Raw genomic sequence first — 17,886 nt, forward strand, 5'->3', positions numbered from 1 at the left:
AGGCAAGAGCAGCACTCCTCCCAGGTCAGCCTGTCAGCAGGACCGAGAGGTGTTGGGGAAGAAGATGGAAAGAGGAGGGCTATGCTCCAAGTTGTTTGTGTGTTCACTGGCACTTATCACTCTATAGCCTCTCCAGCTTGACCCCAAATTTTGCCTGCATGCTTAAAATAGAGACTGGCTCATCCCAGCTGCCACATCCATCAGCCTCTGTTATTTTAGTGCTTTATCTCCCTCCTTGTTAATATAAGCCTGTAATGAGAATGTGTGGGTCTGTAATGAACTACTGCTGAAGAACCACTTTTCTGGTGTTACAGTATAAATGGTGCTTCCTGATACTCCCTCAAGGTGCAGCTGTTAACTGAGAAGAGAGAGCAGACACATTTTCCAGTGCTGCCTACCAACACAGCAGGTAATGCAGAGAGTTAGGAAGTTGAAGAGAGGTTAGAAGGAGGGTCTCATTCTGGTATTCCCCAAAAGGCCAACTGCTGCTCCATGGCTAAGTGCTTGGTGCTCAGAACTGGATGGGAACACACTTGCTGAGTATCTCTCTCATTATGGAACGAGGGGACTGTGGGTTAAAGGCTGTCAGCAGGTGCTCAGAGCATTCCTCACATCCCATTGTACTCCTCCATGCTCACTGAAACCAACTGGATGTGGGCTGGTGACCACCCAGAGCAGAGCCAGTAAGCTTCCTGCAATCCCACAGCACTGCAAGACTTTGGAGGCAAGTGTTTGGGATTCCCAGGCAGGGAGGGTCAGGCTGTGTTCACAACATTGCCTGCTGCTGCTTCAGGCACCTTTAGATCAGAGTAGGCTGGCGGGATGCAAGCTGCCCCACACGGGCTGAGCAAAGTGAACAGGCAATGCATTTCTTTTGTGGCTAATAAAGATGTTGGCTCTGGCTTGGTCTGTGCTCAGATTTTACCAGGGTGGCAGAAGGCCCACGCACTAAAGCAACTGTAGTTACTTCAGTGCTGTTGCAGGAGCCTGCAAACTAGCTCTATAATCCAGGAGGGGACTTCTCCATTTCTCCATTCCTCTTTGGGAAAACAGGACCAGGTCTCTTCCAGAGCAGGAAGAGACCTACAGAGTCTGAAAATAGCACATAAATGTTCCTGGCTGTCAGTCTCCCACAGGTTTATAAACCCCTCCCTGGAAGTTTATGAATCTGCTTCCCAGGGGCAGAGGGAAACAAACTATTCACAGCTTCATTTTAATGACAAACCTCTACCCCACTGCATTTGCCAGGGAGGAAAGCAAAGGGGTTAAAGGCAGAAGAGGATTGTGCAGGGAGAGAAGGAAGAAAGCACGTCATACAGAAAGGACAGGACTTAATCCACAGCCATGACAGCAGGGTGCAGTGTTCCGGAGGCTGGAGAGCCTCTGGACAGAGACCAGCACAAGCCTGCCAGTTTTTATATGACTGGCAGCACGGTGCTGTGGAGACCTTTAATGACAACCCAAGCCTGCATGTCTCGCTCACAGCGAGGGCAGCATTGAGCCTTTGAGGCCTCAGGCCAGGGTAGCTGCCCAGTCCAAAAGCCAGGCTCGCTGCCCACCCTGAAGGTCAGGCTGCCCTCAGGCTCAGCCACTTGCTCCCCATGTCCAAAAGATGCCCTCTCCTGGGCACCCAGTGAGCCACATGAAGCGTCACTAACGGGGAGATTCTACTTAGGCTGCAGACAGGTTGGAAGGTGTCACCCAGCAGCTGTTCTGAAGAGATGGGAAAGGATGGGAAAAGCGGCATTTCAAAGAGAAATCCTCTCTGCTTCCTGTAGCAGATCCCTGGAGAGCTTTCTTGTGCAAGCGAGAGGCAGCACTGAGGGACTCTGACAAGTGGTCAGGGCTAGCCCCAGACCTGGCCCTGGGGGATTGCACTGTCCGACCTTCTAGCACATACTGCGAGGACTGACCTCTCGTTTTGCAAGGGGAACCCCACAAATTCTCTGAGGCTCTTGTAACTAACTGCCTGTTACACTTTCCACTCCATACCTCAGTGGACATACTTCGCCATGGCACACCTTGGCTCACATGGGAGGAATGTCCTGTTTAGGTTTTAGCTGGGTTTAGGGAGTCATGATTTTGAGGGCCTTACTGATTTGTGCTACTGGAAATACAAATTAGTGTGGAAAACTGGAACTATAAAGTAATGAAACACATTTACTCAGAAGATTGTCCATCTCACTGCTCTCTCAGCAGGACTTCTGTTGTAACAGAAGAGCTCTTGTCAGAGAAGTTTGGGTGTCTGCAGCACCCAACTTTCTTTCATTACTTTGCTCTCCTCCTCTCATTGATCATATTGAATCAGACAGGAGGGAAAGGACAGAAGCAGCTGAGGGGAAAAAAGGAAAAGGGTGAAGGCAACAAATGAGGAGGAAAGGAAGAAGAAAAGGTGTTGAATGGAAGGCCAGTGCTAGGAGAGGCCAGGAAGGCCAGGGCTGGGATCAGGCTTGAACAGTACAGTACAAGCTTCCTTGTACAGCCCTGGGGAGACAAAAGGACATGCTGATTATTGCACGTGTCTCAGGGGAATTCAGCCTAGCTTTCAGGAACAGAATGCAAGAGAGGAGGGGGTTAGATGCAACTTGGCAGCATCTGTCCTTCAGTAGGGACTATATTTAGACGGTGGTATGTGGGGGGTGAACACACGCTGGGATGCTAAGAATAGAGTAATCCTGATAGTAACTCGGTGGCTTCACCTCTTGCCTGAGTACAGCCCAGGGAACCTGTCTTGAAACTTTGCAACCACCCTCCCTGCTGGCGAGCACCGCTTCTTCATAAGAAAGGAAATACGCTGTGGGTAGTCAGAAGTGGTTTGCAGTGCCTTTCAGGAATAAGCTGTAATAGGTTCATGCCATCTTCCCCCTTGCCTCCCCAAGGCACCTCCTGCCTCCTCTCATAGGGAGAGCTCAGTCTACAAGGTAGGAAGACAAATTACATTATCAGTCTTCCCCTGATCTCCTAAAGTCTTTCCAGCAGCAACCTAGCAAACTCAGGCCAAGTCAGAGCTGTATATTGAATACAGTTCATCTTCCCATCCAATGCACCTTCCACTCTCTGATTGCATCTCTCATCACACAGCTGCTCCCCTTCCCTCAGCAGCTACAATGCCATGGAGTCCAACGCTCCATGGCAACCTGTCAGTGTTTAAATTTCATTCCCAGCCTTATGTGAAATGTAGTCCTGTCACAGGGTTCCCATGGAGAGGTAAGAACTGCCTTGTTGTAGTATAAAGCAGTACAAAGCATTACCAAAAGGGAATGAACTCAGGCAGGAGCTAACCAGCATTTAGGTCTGCTCCTCCCAGAACTTCCTGCTCAGCCGAACCACAAACACAGTAGTTGCTAGATGCAAGAGCAGGAACAAACACCCTCCATCTCTTCTTCCTTCTGAACATCTGTGTTGACATTTTGGTTACTGGAACAGTTTGTTTTTCCCCCAAGGCCAGGGCCTAATCTTTACTTGTGCAGGGAAGGATACCCCTGTGGCTAAAGCACTAGAGGGGGATTCAGGACACCTGGATGATTTTTTGTGTGACCTTGGAGAAAACACTGAGACTGTGAGCCATAAATGACAGCAGCCTGTAAACCAGGACATTTTTCAACAGTCTTTTGCTCTGGCTCTTAAATTTTCTTTGTCTCAGCTGCCCACCTGAACACAGAGATCCAGTAAGATACTTTTTCTATGTCTTGTCTATTAAGTATGTGAATAACATCACATCTTCATGGCAATGCCATAATTTTATTGGAAGCTATTTTACAGGAGAATATTCACTCTAATCCATTATAATTACATTAACCATTACAATTACATTTCTCTATTTAGTTCCAATAACCTCCTGACCAAACACCATATTCCTGTTTAAGAGGTGACACTGGATGACTTGCCTCTTGGTAAAGTAGGTCCAGTGTCTCTGCAGACTTACTTCACAGGTCATCCACAGTGAAGCTTAATTAGGGATTCTTTATGTAGAGAAAGAAGGGAGAGAACACACACTTTCTGGAATGAACACAGCAAGGGAGGGTGGTGAAAGAAGGTATGTTAAGTGACAGGACAGACTTGGGTGGCTTCAGGCCAAGGGGTTTAGAGAGGAAACTTGGTTGTGGCAGAGAATGCTGGTCCTGGCCAATCGATTAAGTACATACAGGACTACTGTAATATGTTAGCACTTTGAGTGTACTGGTGAGGGGGATATTGCTATCCCAGTGTGGGAAAGAGAGAACATCTTCTTCGGTGCACTAGACTTAATTCTGATTTGTACCAGGGGGTACAAGCTGATAAAAAACAAATGCAAGCAATCACGGGTTGTTAGTTTTCTCCCTCTGTTGAAACCAAGTGCCTCAAAAAGAGCATTTTGTCATGATAATACAAGGGGGGGAAGAGAAAAACAACCCCAATCAATCCACCTTCTTTGCTTAAGCAAGAAGTTTAACACAGGGCTCATTGTTAGCAACAAGTATCTAGCCAGAGTTGCCTGCAGGTAGATAAAAAGAGGCTTTATCTCCATGGCCGTTTGTTACTTGATGGGATATTAGCTGAAAAGTGAGTGAAGTGTAATACCAGTGACAAGGAATAATGCCACATGTAATAAATAGATACGAAAAGTACTTGATAAGCATTTTACTCTCAACAGACTAAACAGCAGGATATCAAGGGTTTTATATATGAAGCAAGGATTCAGAAGGAACAGATATGTTTGTCAAAAAGCACGAGTCCCAGTGCCCACATCTAGCTGCTGAGACAAAAGGAATTGAGTGTTCAGAAGAAACATGCTTATACATGTCTCATGTAGGTCCTTTTCTAGAGGCTCAGCCTTACTCCTTTTTACGTAAAAGATTTTAGGATCAAAATCTAAGTGAATTAGAGCTCATAAGCAAATGTAGCCACCAAAATGTCTCTTTACAGGGACAGGCACTGAACTGGGACAGGAGTGAGAGAGCTTCGAACACAGGCCACAGTCATCCAGAGACATGGCTTCAGTCCTCCAGAACAAGGTGTTCTCAACCTTAGCACTGCATGCTGGTACTGTGTTCTAAAGGGCAACGAGGATATGCAAACTCTGACTAAAACCCTTACTCAGAACAAAGGACTCTTTTCAGCTCCTACCAATTGTTGAACAGCAGCAGTTTTAAGTATAATATGCCTCCACAGTACTTATGCTGAGAGAGGGCAAACCAGAAGAAGACATACCTACTGTTATTTTGATAGGATAAGGATATTACCCAAGACAAAAAAACACATTTGCAAAAACTTATTGTACACAGCATTCATCATATTTGCAAGTGTGGGCTACTGTACCACAACACAGCACTCACTAACCCTAAGAGGGCCTCTCAGCAATGGTCTGAGGAGGATGAGCACCATTGTTCTGCAGCAGCAAGGACAGGATCAGCCGCAGGTACAGATTAGACAAGTAACCCATTCACCTGAAGCATTCCAGGGGAACTTTGGTACAGAGACCTTCCTGTGCCTTGCAGCATCTTTGTAGGTATCTTGTAGGTATGAATGTACAGGAAAAAACAGGCTCAGCCTTCAGAGGTGTATTCAGTAGTTCTAGCAAGTAGCAGGTTGAATAATGCCAGCAAATGAACCTGGGCTCTGGACCGCAATTGCCTGTAGCACTAAACTATTCAAATGACCCTTGGCACATATTTGGCTCAGGCCAGCTAATGCTCTTCCAGAACAATTCCCAGGCACAGTTTGGGAGCTAGAACTGACCATTCCCAGAGCCACTGCCTGTGGGCAGCTTGCATGTGGCCATCTTGTTTGGGAGAATAGAAGAGGTTAATTGCTGGGCTTTGTTCCACTCTGTAGCAGTTGGCATCAGTGCCAGAGAGTGGTCCCAGGTACCTTTAATGCACCAGCTATAGATGTAGCTTGTATGGTTTAATCACGACTGCTGATTGTCATCTGTCAAGAGATTCTTCCAGGACTCCTGCCTGCTAATAGGCAAATAGGATGTAAAGATGGAAACTGCCCAGACTCTTCACCTCTGCAAGGAGGAGAGGAAAAGCTTTTCTAGCAGTGTCCTTCAAACAGGAGTCTTAGACAACTTGTAGAAGCAAAAAGCATGGGGCAGCACAGCTGTGGTCACATGGCAGAGGAGAAATCATTCAGAACAGTAATGTGTGAAAAGAGCAGGAGCCGACATCACACTTTGTCATGGGCATGATTGCCTCATGTCCTTTTGAGGGAAGGTAGGAAGCGAAAAAAAGAATAAACACAGAGTGAAGTGGCTTGGGCAGTGAGAAAAGAATAGTTTAACAAATGGTTGAAGAACATCTGAGAGTAAACATAGATTATAAATCAAGATTCTAATAGTTAGAGGGAACGGCATAACCACTGATCCAGTCCATCCACACAGTCTGCTCTCTGTACTTGCTTTGGGAGGTTGTTCCTGTGTAAGGCTACTTCCCTTGAGGTAGCTCCAAGCCACCGTGAGGCACAAGGAATTGTGAACCAGATCATTAGCTGATACAATCAGCAATGGTGATTTGCAACCATGATAATATGGTTTTCTGTTTAAGCTACTTACTTATCTTTGTCCTGGAGGTCCTATTTCACCATCTCTGCTGGGAAGGAAGAGCAGAACTCCCTGGACCTCCCCCACATTCTCCCAGCGCACAGTGACTCCTGGGCCTAGCTGCTCCTTGGAAAGTTCCACCGGCGCTGCACCCTGCGCTCCCTCGCTGGCAGCCAAGGGTGGCACCTGCCTAAGTGCCGACAGGCCATAAAACATGTCCAGGAGCACTCCCAAAGCTGCTTGAGGCACTCCTTCCACAGTGCTGGCAGATATATTTGGCCCTCCAAAACCAGCACTACTGACTGCTATAGACTAGGCTGCCAGCAGTGCTTTTTTAGGTGCGACAGTAAACATTTGTGAAAACAGATAAAGAACAGCCTGCCCACTGAAAAGGGGAGAGGAAGCGAAGGTGCTTGCAAATCTGGAAGCCATCAGACCTATTTGGGTTAGAGCTGGCACCTCCAGCAGGAATAATGTCACATGAGCAAAGGTGAATGGGACAGAGCAGCCATGCTGTGGGTCACAGGGAACAGCAGCACAGCATACAGGCAGCAAGGATATCTGGCAGAGGAGACAGTAGGAACAGTGAATCGTCAGCAGAGAAACATACAGGAGAAATTGGGCATATGTGAGAAAGAGGTAGAAAGGAGGTTGTGATGAACTGCTCTTAAATGACACAATTCTTGGTTTTAGAAGCTATACAATCCTGTGTCACTGCTCCCCTAACAATTCACTCCATTGCTGGAGTATTTGTATGGAACAGTGAACTGAAAGAAGCCCCTTGAGTTATCAGAGCCAATCCCCCATTGTTTCAGATGCCATATTGTTTACTCCAGTTCATAAACTGATTGCAAAAGGTTTTCAGTTCTTCTAGATCGGAAAGTTGTTGCTGAACCTTCCTGGTTAGTCGTTTTGTGCACTTTCGAGCGGTGACAATGCTGTCCTATATTTGAACAGTGCTGCTGGTGTTTGCCCAACATCTATTCATAGACAGCAATCATATCTTTCGACCTTCGCTAGGTGAAAGAAGCCTTCTCTCCTCCCCTCCTTTTCTATAGCTGCTCTACCTTACTTATATTCATTTTTCTTGAAAGTGGCTGGCTCCATACGTGGGATATTTCCAGTGAATTCCCACTTGTGCATTAGACAATAACACCAATGCCTTCCTATCTCAGTTAGATATGGCTACCTGAGGCTCATTTGTTTATGTTTGCCTTTTTTTCAGAGATGCACTATTTTGCTGGCTCATTATCCTCTTGTGATGCACTAATACACCCAGGTCTTTCTCCTCTACTATCAGTACCAGCTGGAAAGCCTCCACTTTCCAATTAGTTCTTCAGTATTACTCATGCACCGGATCATGCTGGAGGTACAAGTGCCTTCCTTACTTTGTATAGTGAGTAACTGGGTTTCCCTCTCATGGAATAAATCTTGCTTTGTAGTAGGATGCTAAAGGCAGGTTTGCATGCACTTGCACCACCTTAAAGCTGCCCTGTTAATCTTCGTAAAAATTATTTCCCTAATATAGTTCCATGTTATGTTTCTACTTTGGTTGCTTATGGGCTTAATGCCTATGTCCTATCTTATGACTTTTCTCAGACTAGCTATTTTACATTTTGTTTAGTTTCAAGTGCATTTCATGCACATATCCTTATTGCAAAGAAATCCTCCAGGAACCTGACAGTATTGTTCTCCCTTACTCTCTTTTCAGAATGGGTGAATCTTCTCATCATTTATAGCTTCTCCTTGCAAGGAATGCTGTACATGTCAAGACCATGTACTTTTCATTCAGCCTTTCTAAAATAAAAATTTGCCATCTATAGATCCTTTTTGTTTCTTGCTTTTATGCTTGTTTCCTGATGACTGTTTTTGGCCAAAGATTTGTTGTGTTGCCGTGTGCACCACAGCTACAGAGCTATACCAAATCAGCTTTATTTTGGTAAGGGGTGGTGTAAAATTCGACTATACTTTATCTGCTTCGCTAGGCAAGAGTTCAAAGATTGATTAGGAATCACAGTAAGCCAAATATGAATGCACAGTAGTTCAACTGATTTCACTTAGAATGATACTGCTGTAACTAAGAACAAAATGGACATTTTCCTTTCCTTTTTGGGGTCTTTACTCTTTATTTTCCCCTTTATTTGTTTCTCTAGTTCTCCATATTCCAACCTTTCCTAATTTCTGCAGAATTACTCATGTCCTCTGTTGCTGTTTGATCCTGCTGTGTATCTGCCTGCCAAGCATATCAATATCTGCTGTTCTTTCAGCTTACTCATTACTGAGTTGATATTTTAACACAACCCTAATTTAAAAATCATCTATTCTTTCTTACTGAGGGGTCCCCAGACACCAATACATTTTCTTTTGCTTCTTCTCTGTCTCACCCTCGACTCTTACAGAATCTGCTTTTATGAGACTGAATTGCTATGGTACCTCTTTCAATATACACATCACTATGGTATTCTTCATATACACATCAGACATTTTTAGCACCCAGACACTGCAAATGATTGTTTGGGTGGAACAAATAGTATGTGCTCTTGTAAGCAAGTTTAAGACAAAAGGACATTTGCAGTTACAGATCTGGAACCATATAGTCAGTTGGCATTAATACTAGCATTTCAGTCTTGCTTATGTTATTGAAATTTGAGCTTTTTCCTCGATATCCACTGGGCACTGCTGGAAGAAGCAATGTGTGTTTCCCTGACACTGAGGCAAGCAAAGCTGGTATGGCTCTGTAAGGTTACTTGAACACAAAGCTAGTTATGTATGACCCAAGAGGCTGTCCACAAGATATATAATTCCAGCATCTTGCTCTAGGCGTGTCTGTGAACACATAACCCACAGGGAGTTGGATGGCACAGAAGCTCTGTGGAAGCTGGATCCAGCGTGTGAAGATCCAGCTGCTCTTCTACCCCTTTGTGTGGCTGGACTGAAGTTTAGAATTGATCCCTTGCTTGGTCAAATGGTTTGAAGTACAGCTATGCATCCTTTCAGTCTGTAGAAAAATGGGTTCACACCCCACTTCCAACACGTTTGTTTACTTTAATTAGTTGCGGCCAGTTGAATACTTTGCACTAGAAAGGACAGTTTAAAATGCATATGCTCACTGTACGTTCTGAGTTAGCTGCAATTTGAAAAAAGCCAATCATTTAAGCCATCGTTGCGAACAGCTTATGACGGAACAATCAAGAGGCCCACCGATGTATTTGAAGAAGATAGAGAATAATGCTGAATACATTCTAATGTCATTATGTACCGTCTCATCTCAAAAAAAAAAAAAAAAAAGAAAAAGAAAAAAGAAAAAAGAAAGCATAGAGTAGACCCGAAGAATTTTCAGGAAAACAAAAAAAGGATACCAAGAACAGCAATTAGTGATTGATTTTATCATAATCTCCACATACAGAAACAATAAAAAGATGATGATGATGTAACCTTTAGAAAGAAGAAAGGCAAGAAGACCTATGACTGTGTAAATTGATCATGTAAGATGATGAATTATGCAGGGCTTTGTAAGACAACAAGAGCGACTCAAAACAGGAAATCCCGCTTTGTGCAACATTTCATCTTTGGAATGCCTGGCTGCTTGATGTTATCAAATCTTCATTAGGAAACCATATAAGATTTAGTCAGACAAGTAAAGCACTAGTTGTTCACAAATAATTATCTGTTTATGTGTAGGGTAAACCACCAGGACTGTCAATTCTTATGTACTTCATAGGGCATGCTGATAATCAGCTGGGGTGAAAGAATTTCCCTCCGTATTGCATTACTAGAAAATTAGATGCGTTGGTGAAGTTTACAACTTCCTCTAAAACACCTGCAGGAAACAAAGGAAATAGGAAGCAGGAGATGGAGTGACCATTAACCTAGTCTGGTCTAGCAATTCCCGCATCTCTATGTTAACTATAATGTATATCATTTATATATAACTCGCTATACTTGATTCATTTCCCAAATTAGATTTTTATCACTCTTTTCCATCCAGAAAGGTATATAGAAACAATTTGACTTGGCATCCGATGGTAAGCATCTTTCCTTAGTGTCACTACTATGACTTTTCTAGTCTAGAAGTTGAAACTGCCTAAAATGATGCCACTGGAATCCCCTGAGACACCAACCATATCCACTCAATTATCTCCTGGCACCTATCGGATATTCATGCCTGTATGTCCTATCACATTTTCTCCAGGTTCATCCATGTTCCTGTTCTGTCCAAATAGCTTTTGCTGTAAGAACAATATTTCTGTTCTGCTAAGCCAAAGTTTTCCTGGTCTCATATGAACACTTCTCTTTCTCCCCAAGAGTCCTTTGCCAGCAATCAGCTTACTAATAGACCCTCTCATTTATCTAATCTGTCTTTCCATAAACACACAACACATTCTTCACCCTACTAATGAACACTGTGTTGTTATTTGACCCTACCTCTGCTAGGCAGGCTCAATCTCAGCGACACCTCCCTCTGACCACACTTCCTAGTGCTACCCAATGGCACCGATCTCCTGGATGGAGGCCGAACAGAGCGAATTGCTAATCCACATGAGTCCCAGCTATTACAAACCAATAGAGAAACAGACAATACTGCCCTGTTTCTCTATGCTGTATCATACGGCTACAATCTCTGGTCAGGCTTCTTTAGCAACGGGACCATTCCCATCTTTGGCTCCTAAAATATCCAAACAGACAGTGCTAATGAGGTTAGAGTTTTGGAACATGCTTTGCAGGCAGCATTTTGGCCCAGACACTTCATCCTGCTGGTGTCAATAGCAGAATCCTAACTGCAGAAGAATGAAGAGTTGATCTTTCAACTCAAAGAGCCGAAAACTGAGATTCAAACTTCTACTCTCCGCATTGTGAGAGGAGGACAATTAGGTTACTCCATGACTCCTGGGGGTTTATTCTCTTCTAGGCAGTTTACATTCAGGTATGATCTTCCTGGGTTCCTGGTAAGGATCCATAAATCCTTTCTTTGGAGACTGTTTAAATGATGTTGCCTTTAAGATGGTGAGTATGTATGGTCACCTGGATGCCGTTAAATTCTGGACAATAATAGCCCAAAATGATAATTACAAAATCAAAGTCCTGCTTGAAGTATACTTTGAGCCTCAAATGGATATCAATTCTATTTTCCAGAATTATTTTTTAATGCAATATCCAAGTATTGTAAAATATATATATATTTGTATTGCTAGGCTTAAGGTATGACACCCAGTTCTGGGTGAGAGCTACTTCTAGTTAATACCTTTCTGGAAGGGCTACTAATCCTTGAGCAATATTCCATTCACCTTAAGGTGCAACTTAGCCTGGGTAACGGCTAGTTCATGCCGCTGTTCAATCCCGAGTAATCTTTGTAAGACACTCTATCTCCTCCCTCTTCAGTCCCAGTTTCTTGTCTATTGGGGGAAAAAACGAGAGTCAAAATAATTCTAGATCCTACAGAGTTTGTGTGGCCACTGACAATCCCATTTTCCTAACAACCACTCATGCCAGATACCTGTTTCAAGGATATTGTTTTTTTCTCTTCAGCACCTGCAGCTCTGTGAGTATGCACAGAAGTTGTTCTCCTGGAGAAAAATTGTCTTTCGCTATGTAAGAAACATCTACTTCAAGGCCAAGCTATGGGATTCCAAACCATTTGGCAGAACATTACAGGCAAACACTCCTTGACCTGGGGTGAGCCAAATGACACAGAACATTTCATTTCAAAATTCTCTGTCAGAGGCACAGTCTACTTAAGGAAACAGAAGGAGCTGGGCATAGCATTTTTTCATTCCTGCTGCTGGGTGCCTTCCAGTGAGACATCCCAAGATATCATTGTGTCAAGGCTAATGCAGCTGTTATGAGCTTAATAAACAGAGGGCTTTTTTTCCCTAATTTTTAAGCTACTCAGTAGTCTTTATGAAAAGAGAACAGTAACAGCTGCTTATCAAAAGTAGTGCAACTCAAGGTTCGTGTTTACTCCTTTTTTATTATTTCATCGCCCATCCAAATAACTGCTTTTCTTTAATTCTTGAAACAGAACCAATATTTGCTGCTTAGAGCATTAAAAATATTCACTTCAGACAGTACTGAGAAAGTTTCACCAGCAGAAGAGACCCTAAGAAATGTGCGTCTATTTTGAAAGCTGGAATATAGTAATGAAGTGTCAGGGACAGTTGAACCGAATTACAAATATGGCTTTTGTTGCTTCGATTTAAATTATTTTTTCTTTAGCTGGATGTCTTGCACAAGTACTGAAGCTTCCATATTTGAGCCCTTTTTCCTGCACTGTCACTATGGCTATATCTCTGCTGACAGCTGGGGAGAGTTGTACAGATTATGAAGTGTCTGAGCTGTACAGACCTGCACTGAAGCAGGTACTTCACCTGACACTTGTCGCTACCTCAAGAGCATCTATTTCAGGACCTGTATCCCACCCCACACCCTGCTTGACAATTCCACCCAAGTTTTCCTTTCAAGATCTGCTGCCACAGTAAGGCTTTCCTGCATTCCTTAACGGTAGTGGAAGATGCCCAGCTCAGTAAGGATATCTGAGTTCAGCGGAACAACTCTGCCCTCACAGTTCACATCTCGAGGTCCTACCTTTGACACTTGAAGGGGTCTTTTCTGCTCTGAACCCCCTTGCAGCCGGAAGCCCCAGGGGGCACCTCCAGACAGAGTGATGAGCATTTCTTCTTCAGCTCCCATGATTTCTGCGCTTTGGATATTTTGTCTTCCCAACTTCAAAACAGACTCCAGTTATTAACAGGCGATATCTGCTACTCCCATCTTCACAATTCACACCACGACTCTGCAGTCCCCCAAAAGGCCCTCTGCTCACTTTCTCCTTCAAGTTCACACACACACAAGAGGAGAGTTGAGACTGTCAAACCCAGCCTTCCCTGCTCTTCTGGACTCTCAGCTGCTGCTCTGCCTATGATTAGACATTTGATTCTGCTCTTGGTAATGGGCCAGAGTTGTCCTACACACGTGTCATGTCAATCTCACCCTCTGTGCCCCCCCACATACACCATGGATCTCTCACCAGAGTGTGGCTGAAAATAGCACACCTCCTGTCTCTCCAGGGCTTTGTCTGACACTCTTAAAGCTGGATGCATTTCAGTAAAAATTTTATTTCCACTTCCCATTCCAAATGCAAATCCTAGTCACCCAGCACTCACGATTCATTAGTATGAGTTTCAGGCAAGGACATGACACAGCCACAAACTTGTACAAGATCAGATGATAGCAGCACCTGACCCTGAGAAACTGAACAAAACCAGCTTGCAAGTGATGTGTTCTCCAATTGTGTTTTCTCCGTGCAGCTAGTGTTACTACACAGTAGCACTATCTGTCTGCCCTGAAAACCACAGGCAGACTATCGATGTAATGTGCTCCCTCTGCAGCTTGCAGCTCCCTGGCATCCCCTACGGCCACTCCTAATATTAGACACTGGGACCAGAATAGCCAGGATTAGCTATACAGATGGGATTCAAACAGTTCTCTGCAGGGCACTGCATACAAAGACTCCCCAATGCCCAAGAGAACGGCTTTGCACCCAGGTCATAGAATCATAGAATAGTTTGGGTTGGAAGGGACCTTTAAAGGCCATCTAGTCCAACCCCCCCTGCACTGAGCAGGGACATCTTCAACTAGGTCAGGCTGCTCAGAGCCCTGTCCAACCTGACCTTTAATGTTTGCAGGGATGGGGCATCTACCACCTCTCTGGGCAACCTGTTCCAGTGTTTCACCACCCTCACTGTAAAAAATGTCTTCCTTATATCTAGTCTAAACCTACACTCTTTTAGTTTAAAACCATTACCCCTTGTCCTATCGCTACAAGCCCTACTAAAAAGCCTGTCCCCACCTTTCTTAGAAGCCCCCTTTAAGTATTGAAAGGCTGCAATAAGGTCTCCCTGGAGCCTTCTCTTCTCCAGGCTGAACAACCCCAACTCTCTCAGCCTTTCTTCATAGGAGAGGTGCTCCATCCCTCTGATCATTTCCGGGGCCCTCCTCTGGACCTGCTCCAACAGATCCATGTCTTCCCTGAACTGAGGAGTCCAGAGCTGGATGCAGTACTCCAGGTGGGGTCTCACCAGCACAGAGCAGAGTCCTTCACTGTTTTCTCTTTAGGACCACGACAGACAAGACCTCTGGACTATCCCAAGCCACCTTGATCCCTTGGAGTTGTAGGAGAAATAAAATCCATGTTCCCCCTTTGCTACAGGGCTTAAAATGTAATTTTCTGTTCCGATCCCGAGGACAAACTTCTCTCTTCCTTATTCGGCATGCGCTTAGCTCTCAGTGACTAACAAGCATCTTGCCAATCCCTGCGATACCCTCATACCGTAGTAACATTCAAAGGACGCAGTTTTGCTGCGACACCATCACTCAGTCGACTACTCCGCTGCCAGTGTTGTAACACCACTCATCCAGCGCCACTGCACGGAGCTGCTGGCCCCACACCAACAACACGTTACTAGGCAGCGAACAGCTCCTGCACCACCACTGCATTTCGGCGCAGAACTGGCCCTGGGTGCTCCCGCGCCGCGGTCCTTCGCAGGCCGCTGGCGGGACACCCGGCGAGGGGCACCCCGACCGGCGCGGGCTGCGGCTCAGCAGTGTTGGGCTGCGGTTGTGCTGCACCGCAGCCGTGCCCTCAGCCCGCGACTCAGACGGTTCTCGGACCGGGCAAGCAACCCAAGAAAACGGCCCCCGCAGCTCTGCCCCCCCCCCCCCCCCCCCCTCCACCGCGGGCCACAGCCGCCCCGCACGAGCCCTCCCCCTCCACTCGGGGCCGCCCTGGGCCCACGGGAAGTGCGCGGCGCCCGTCGGGCAAGCGCGGCTCCGGCCTCCGGCCGCCCCGCCGACGGCCGCTGCCGCGGCCGCAGCGGCGGCTGGTCCGCGGCCGGTCCCCGGCCGGCCCGGGGCTGGGCCCGGGTCCGCGGGCGCCGCGGCCCGGCACTTCCGGACGACCGCCCGGCGACGCCGCGGAGCGCGAGCGGTCCCGTCACGCGGCCGCACGGCCGAGGAGCGCGGCGGCCGACGTGCGCCCCCGGTGTGACGTCAGCGCCCGCGGAGCGGAGGCGGTGCGCGAGCTCCCCGCCTCACGGCGCCTGCGCCGCATCCGGGCCCTGCCGGGTGGGGCGCGGCGGTGGCCGGGGGTTGGCGGGCAGTGCGGACGTGGCAGGCAGCGGGCGGGGGAGCGGCGCTTCCGGGGGAGCGGCAGGTCCGGGAACCGGAAGCGGGCCCGGCAGCAGCGCCGGGAGCGGCGGGCAGCGGCGGTGAGTGAGGTCGCAGGAGCGGCTCGGGGGGGAGGGCGGGGGACGCTGGGCCTGCCGGCGGCGGCCGTCGTACGGGCGCCCGGGGCGGGCGGCTGGTACCGTACCTGGCGGCCCGGCCGGGGCCCGCGCCCGAGGCGCCGCCGCTTCCTTCGCCGCCAAGGAGCTGAGGCCTGGCGGCGCCCAGCCGGGTGGCATGTTGGGCCCGCCGTGCCTGCGCGCCACGCCCGGCCTCTGCAGGGGCCCGGGTGTTCCCCGGTACCGTGTCTGGGCGGGAGCGGCCCGGCCCGGCCCCGCGGGTGCCGGCCCTCGGGGCCGGGGCCTTCTCTACCAGGGCATGGGCTGCTCCCGGGGAGCCGCCGGCATCCCGGTGTGGTGCGGCGAGTCCTGGGGACTACGGGTCGGGCCGTCGCGCCCTGCTGGAGAGGCGAGCGGTTTTTTTCGGCCCGGGTGTGCTGTGAGGCAGATACCCCCTGTGCAACGTCCCTAATCTCTTGTAATCCGCGGATCCTTCCCCCAGTGTTTCTGTTGTGCTGTTCGGATTTCCATTCATTCGAGGCTTGTAAAGGATGGTTGTCCCGTGCGGAGACTTGGTGACCGAGTTTGGCTGGATTTGGTAGTAAAACTGAGCGATTGTGTGTCTGTGGCGTTGAAGAAGGAAGGAGGAAAGGAATGGAGATGGCGTGACGAAAATACAAGCACGGTCTTGAAAAAGTGGTTCTGTGAGATAGACTCTTGCCTTCCATGTAGATGGTGCTTTAAACGTGTTTGTTTTGTATGGCTGGAGTTCGCTTTCACCCTTTCTGAGCAATGCTCTTTGGAGTAGAATGAAGGTTAGTTTCGTTTCTTTTTATTCTTGCAATGTACTTGAGTATTTTTCAGTATTTGTGCATGGTGTCTTACCTCTGAAATCTTTATCAGAGAGACTTTGCAAAACCATCCAGACTGGGCCTCTTCGGTAACTGTCATACCGTAGTTGAAGTTCTGTTTAAACTTACTGGCTGATGGAAGTGGTTGCTGAAACATAGATGAATTGCTTACACCAACATCAGAAGTTATCCACCAGAGTTAATATTTGTACTGTCATGTTAAAATGCAGATTTTTCAGTTTGGTACTCAGTGTTGATTTTTAGCCATTAATGTGATAATTCCATAAAAATGTGTCTAGATCCTTTTCTGTTACAGGGTTCCTTAAGTCAACTTCACCAAATGTTGGGGGGGGATGTTAGAGGGAGAGAATTTGCCATACAATACAATGAGACATAACATGCAATGTCTTTTTTGTTGTTGTTTATGAGCAGTGTAAAATCACACCACTAGAATGGGAGGTGACTCATTGCTGATTTTGTCCTAAAGTCCTTACTGTTTATGAATATGATGAATATGAAGTTGTCCTGCGTAGGTTTAGGGGACTTTGGCTTTAACCCCCCCCCCCTTCTTATAGAGTAGGTGTTCAGGTTATGGGGTGGGTAGGAATATATGTGGCCTAAAACTCCAGAGCCTCTCTCCTCAGAGGAGACTTACCTTCAATCACATATATACACTGTCTGTGGAAGCATAAGCATTTCTATCCATTTTTGTGTGGAAAAGGATCTTCCTTCTGGAACTACCCTCTTCTGCTTGAAGCTGTACCACTCAGGATTGTTTATTGCTATAGACAGACTGTGAAGTGGACATCAATATAAGGAAAATTTCTTCTTAATATGCTGTGACATTCACTCCAGGTTCTAATTTCATGGCTGAAAGCTGAGTTATAGCAGTGAACAGATGTCTAAAGGATTATTTCTTTAATGAGTTGTTTGATGCTTGTACTTCTTTGAATGTTTTCTGCTACTGTAGGACTATATTTTCTTCCTGTAACACTTATTATCAGAAGGAGGGTCAAAAATCCAAGGAAAATTGATGGTTGGCTAAGGAAGGGCAAGGTACAAAGAGTCACTAAAAGTGATCAACAGCAAGGTCTCCACATAAGCGAGAAGGTGGATGTTTCTTGTTCTTTAGGTTTGAAAAGCTGTGTTAGTGATGAATTGTGAAGATAGAGCTTGTTCTTATATGTTCAGCAAGATTCATTGTTAACATAGAAAGCACTAAAAGGCAGTATAA

At 46.6% G+C, this 17,886-nt stretch overlaps 2 protein-coding genes across 2 annotated transcripts in view; one reads left to right on the top strand and one right to left on the bottom strand.

Annotated features, from left to right (window-relative positions):
* Positions 1-14,083, bottom strand: part of SYNPO2L (synaptopodin 2 like) — a 41,258-nt gene extending 27,175 nt beyond the window's left edge. Inside the window, 1 exon segment of the mRNA XM_030031351.2 lies at positions 13,106-14,083. Coding sequence (XP_029887211.1) covers positions 13,106-13,210 — 105 coding nt within the window. The 5' untranslated portion in view covers positions 13,211-14,083.
* A 1,559-nt stretch (positions 14,084-15,642) lies between these two features.
* SEC24C (SEC24 homolog C, COPII coat complex component) overlaps positions 15,643-17,886 on the top strand; it is a 39,072-nt gene continuing 36,828 nt past the window's right edge. Inside the window, 1 exon segment of the mRNA XM_030031597.1 lies at positions 15,643-15,786. The gene's annotated coding sequence lies outside the window, so the exon portion shown is untranslated.

Source organism: Aquila chrysaetos, chromosome 11 (assembly GCF_900496995.4).
Source record: "Aquila chrysaetos chrysaetos chromosome 11, bAquChr1.4, whole genome shotgun sequence".
Classification (NCBI taxonomy): Eukaryota; Metazoa; Chordata; class Aves; order Accipitriformes; family Accipitridae; genus Aquila; species Aquila chrysaetos.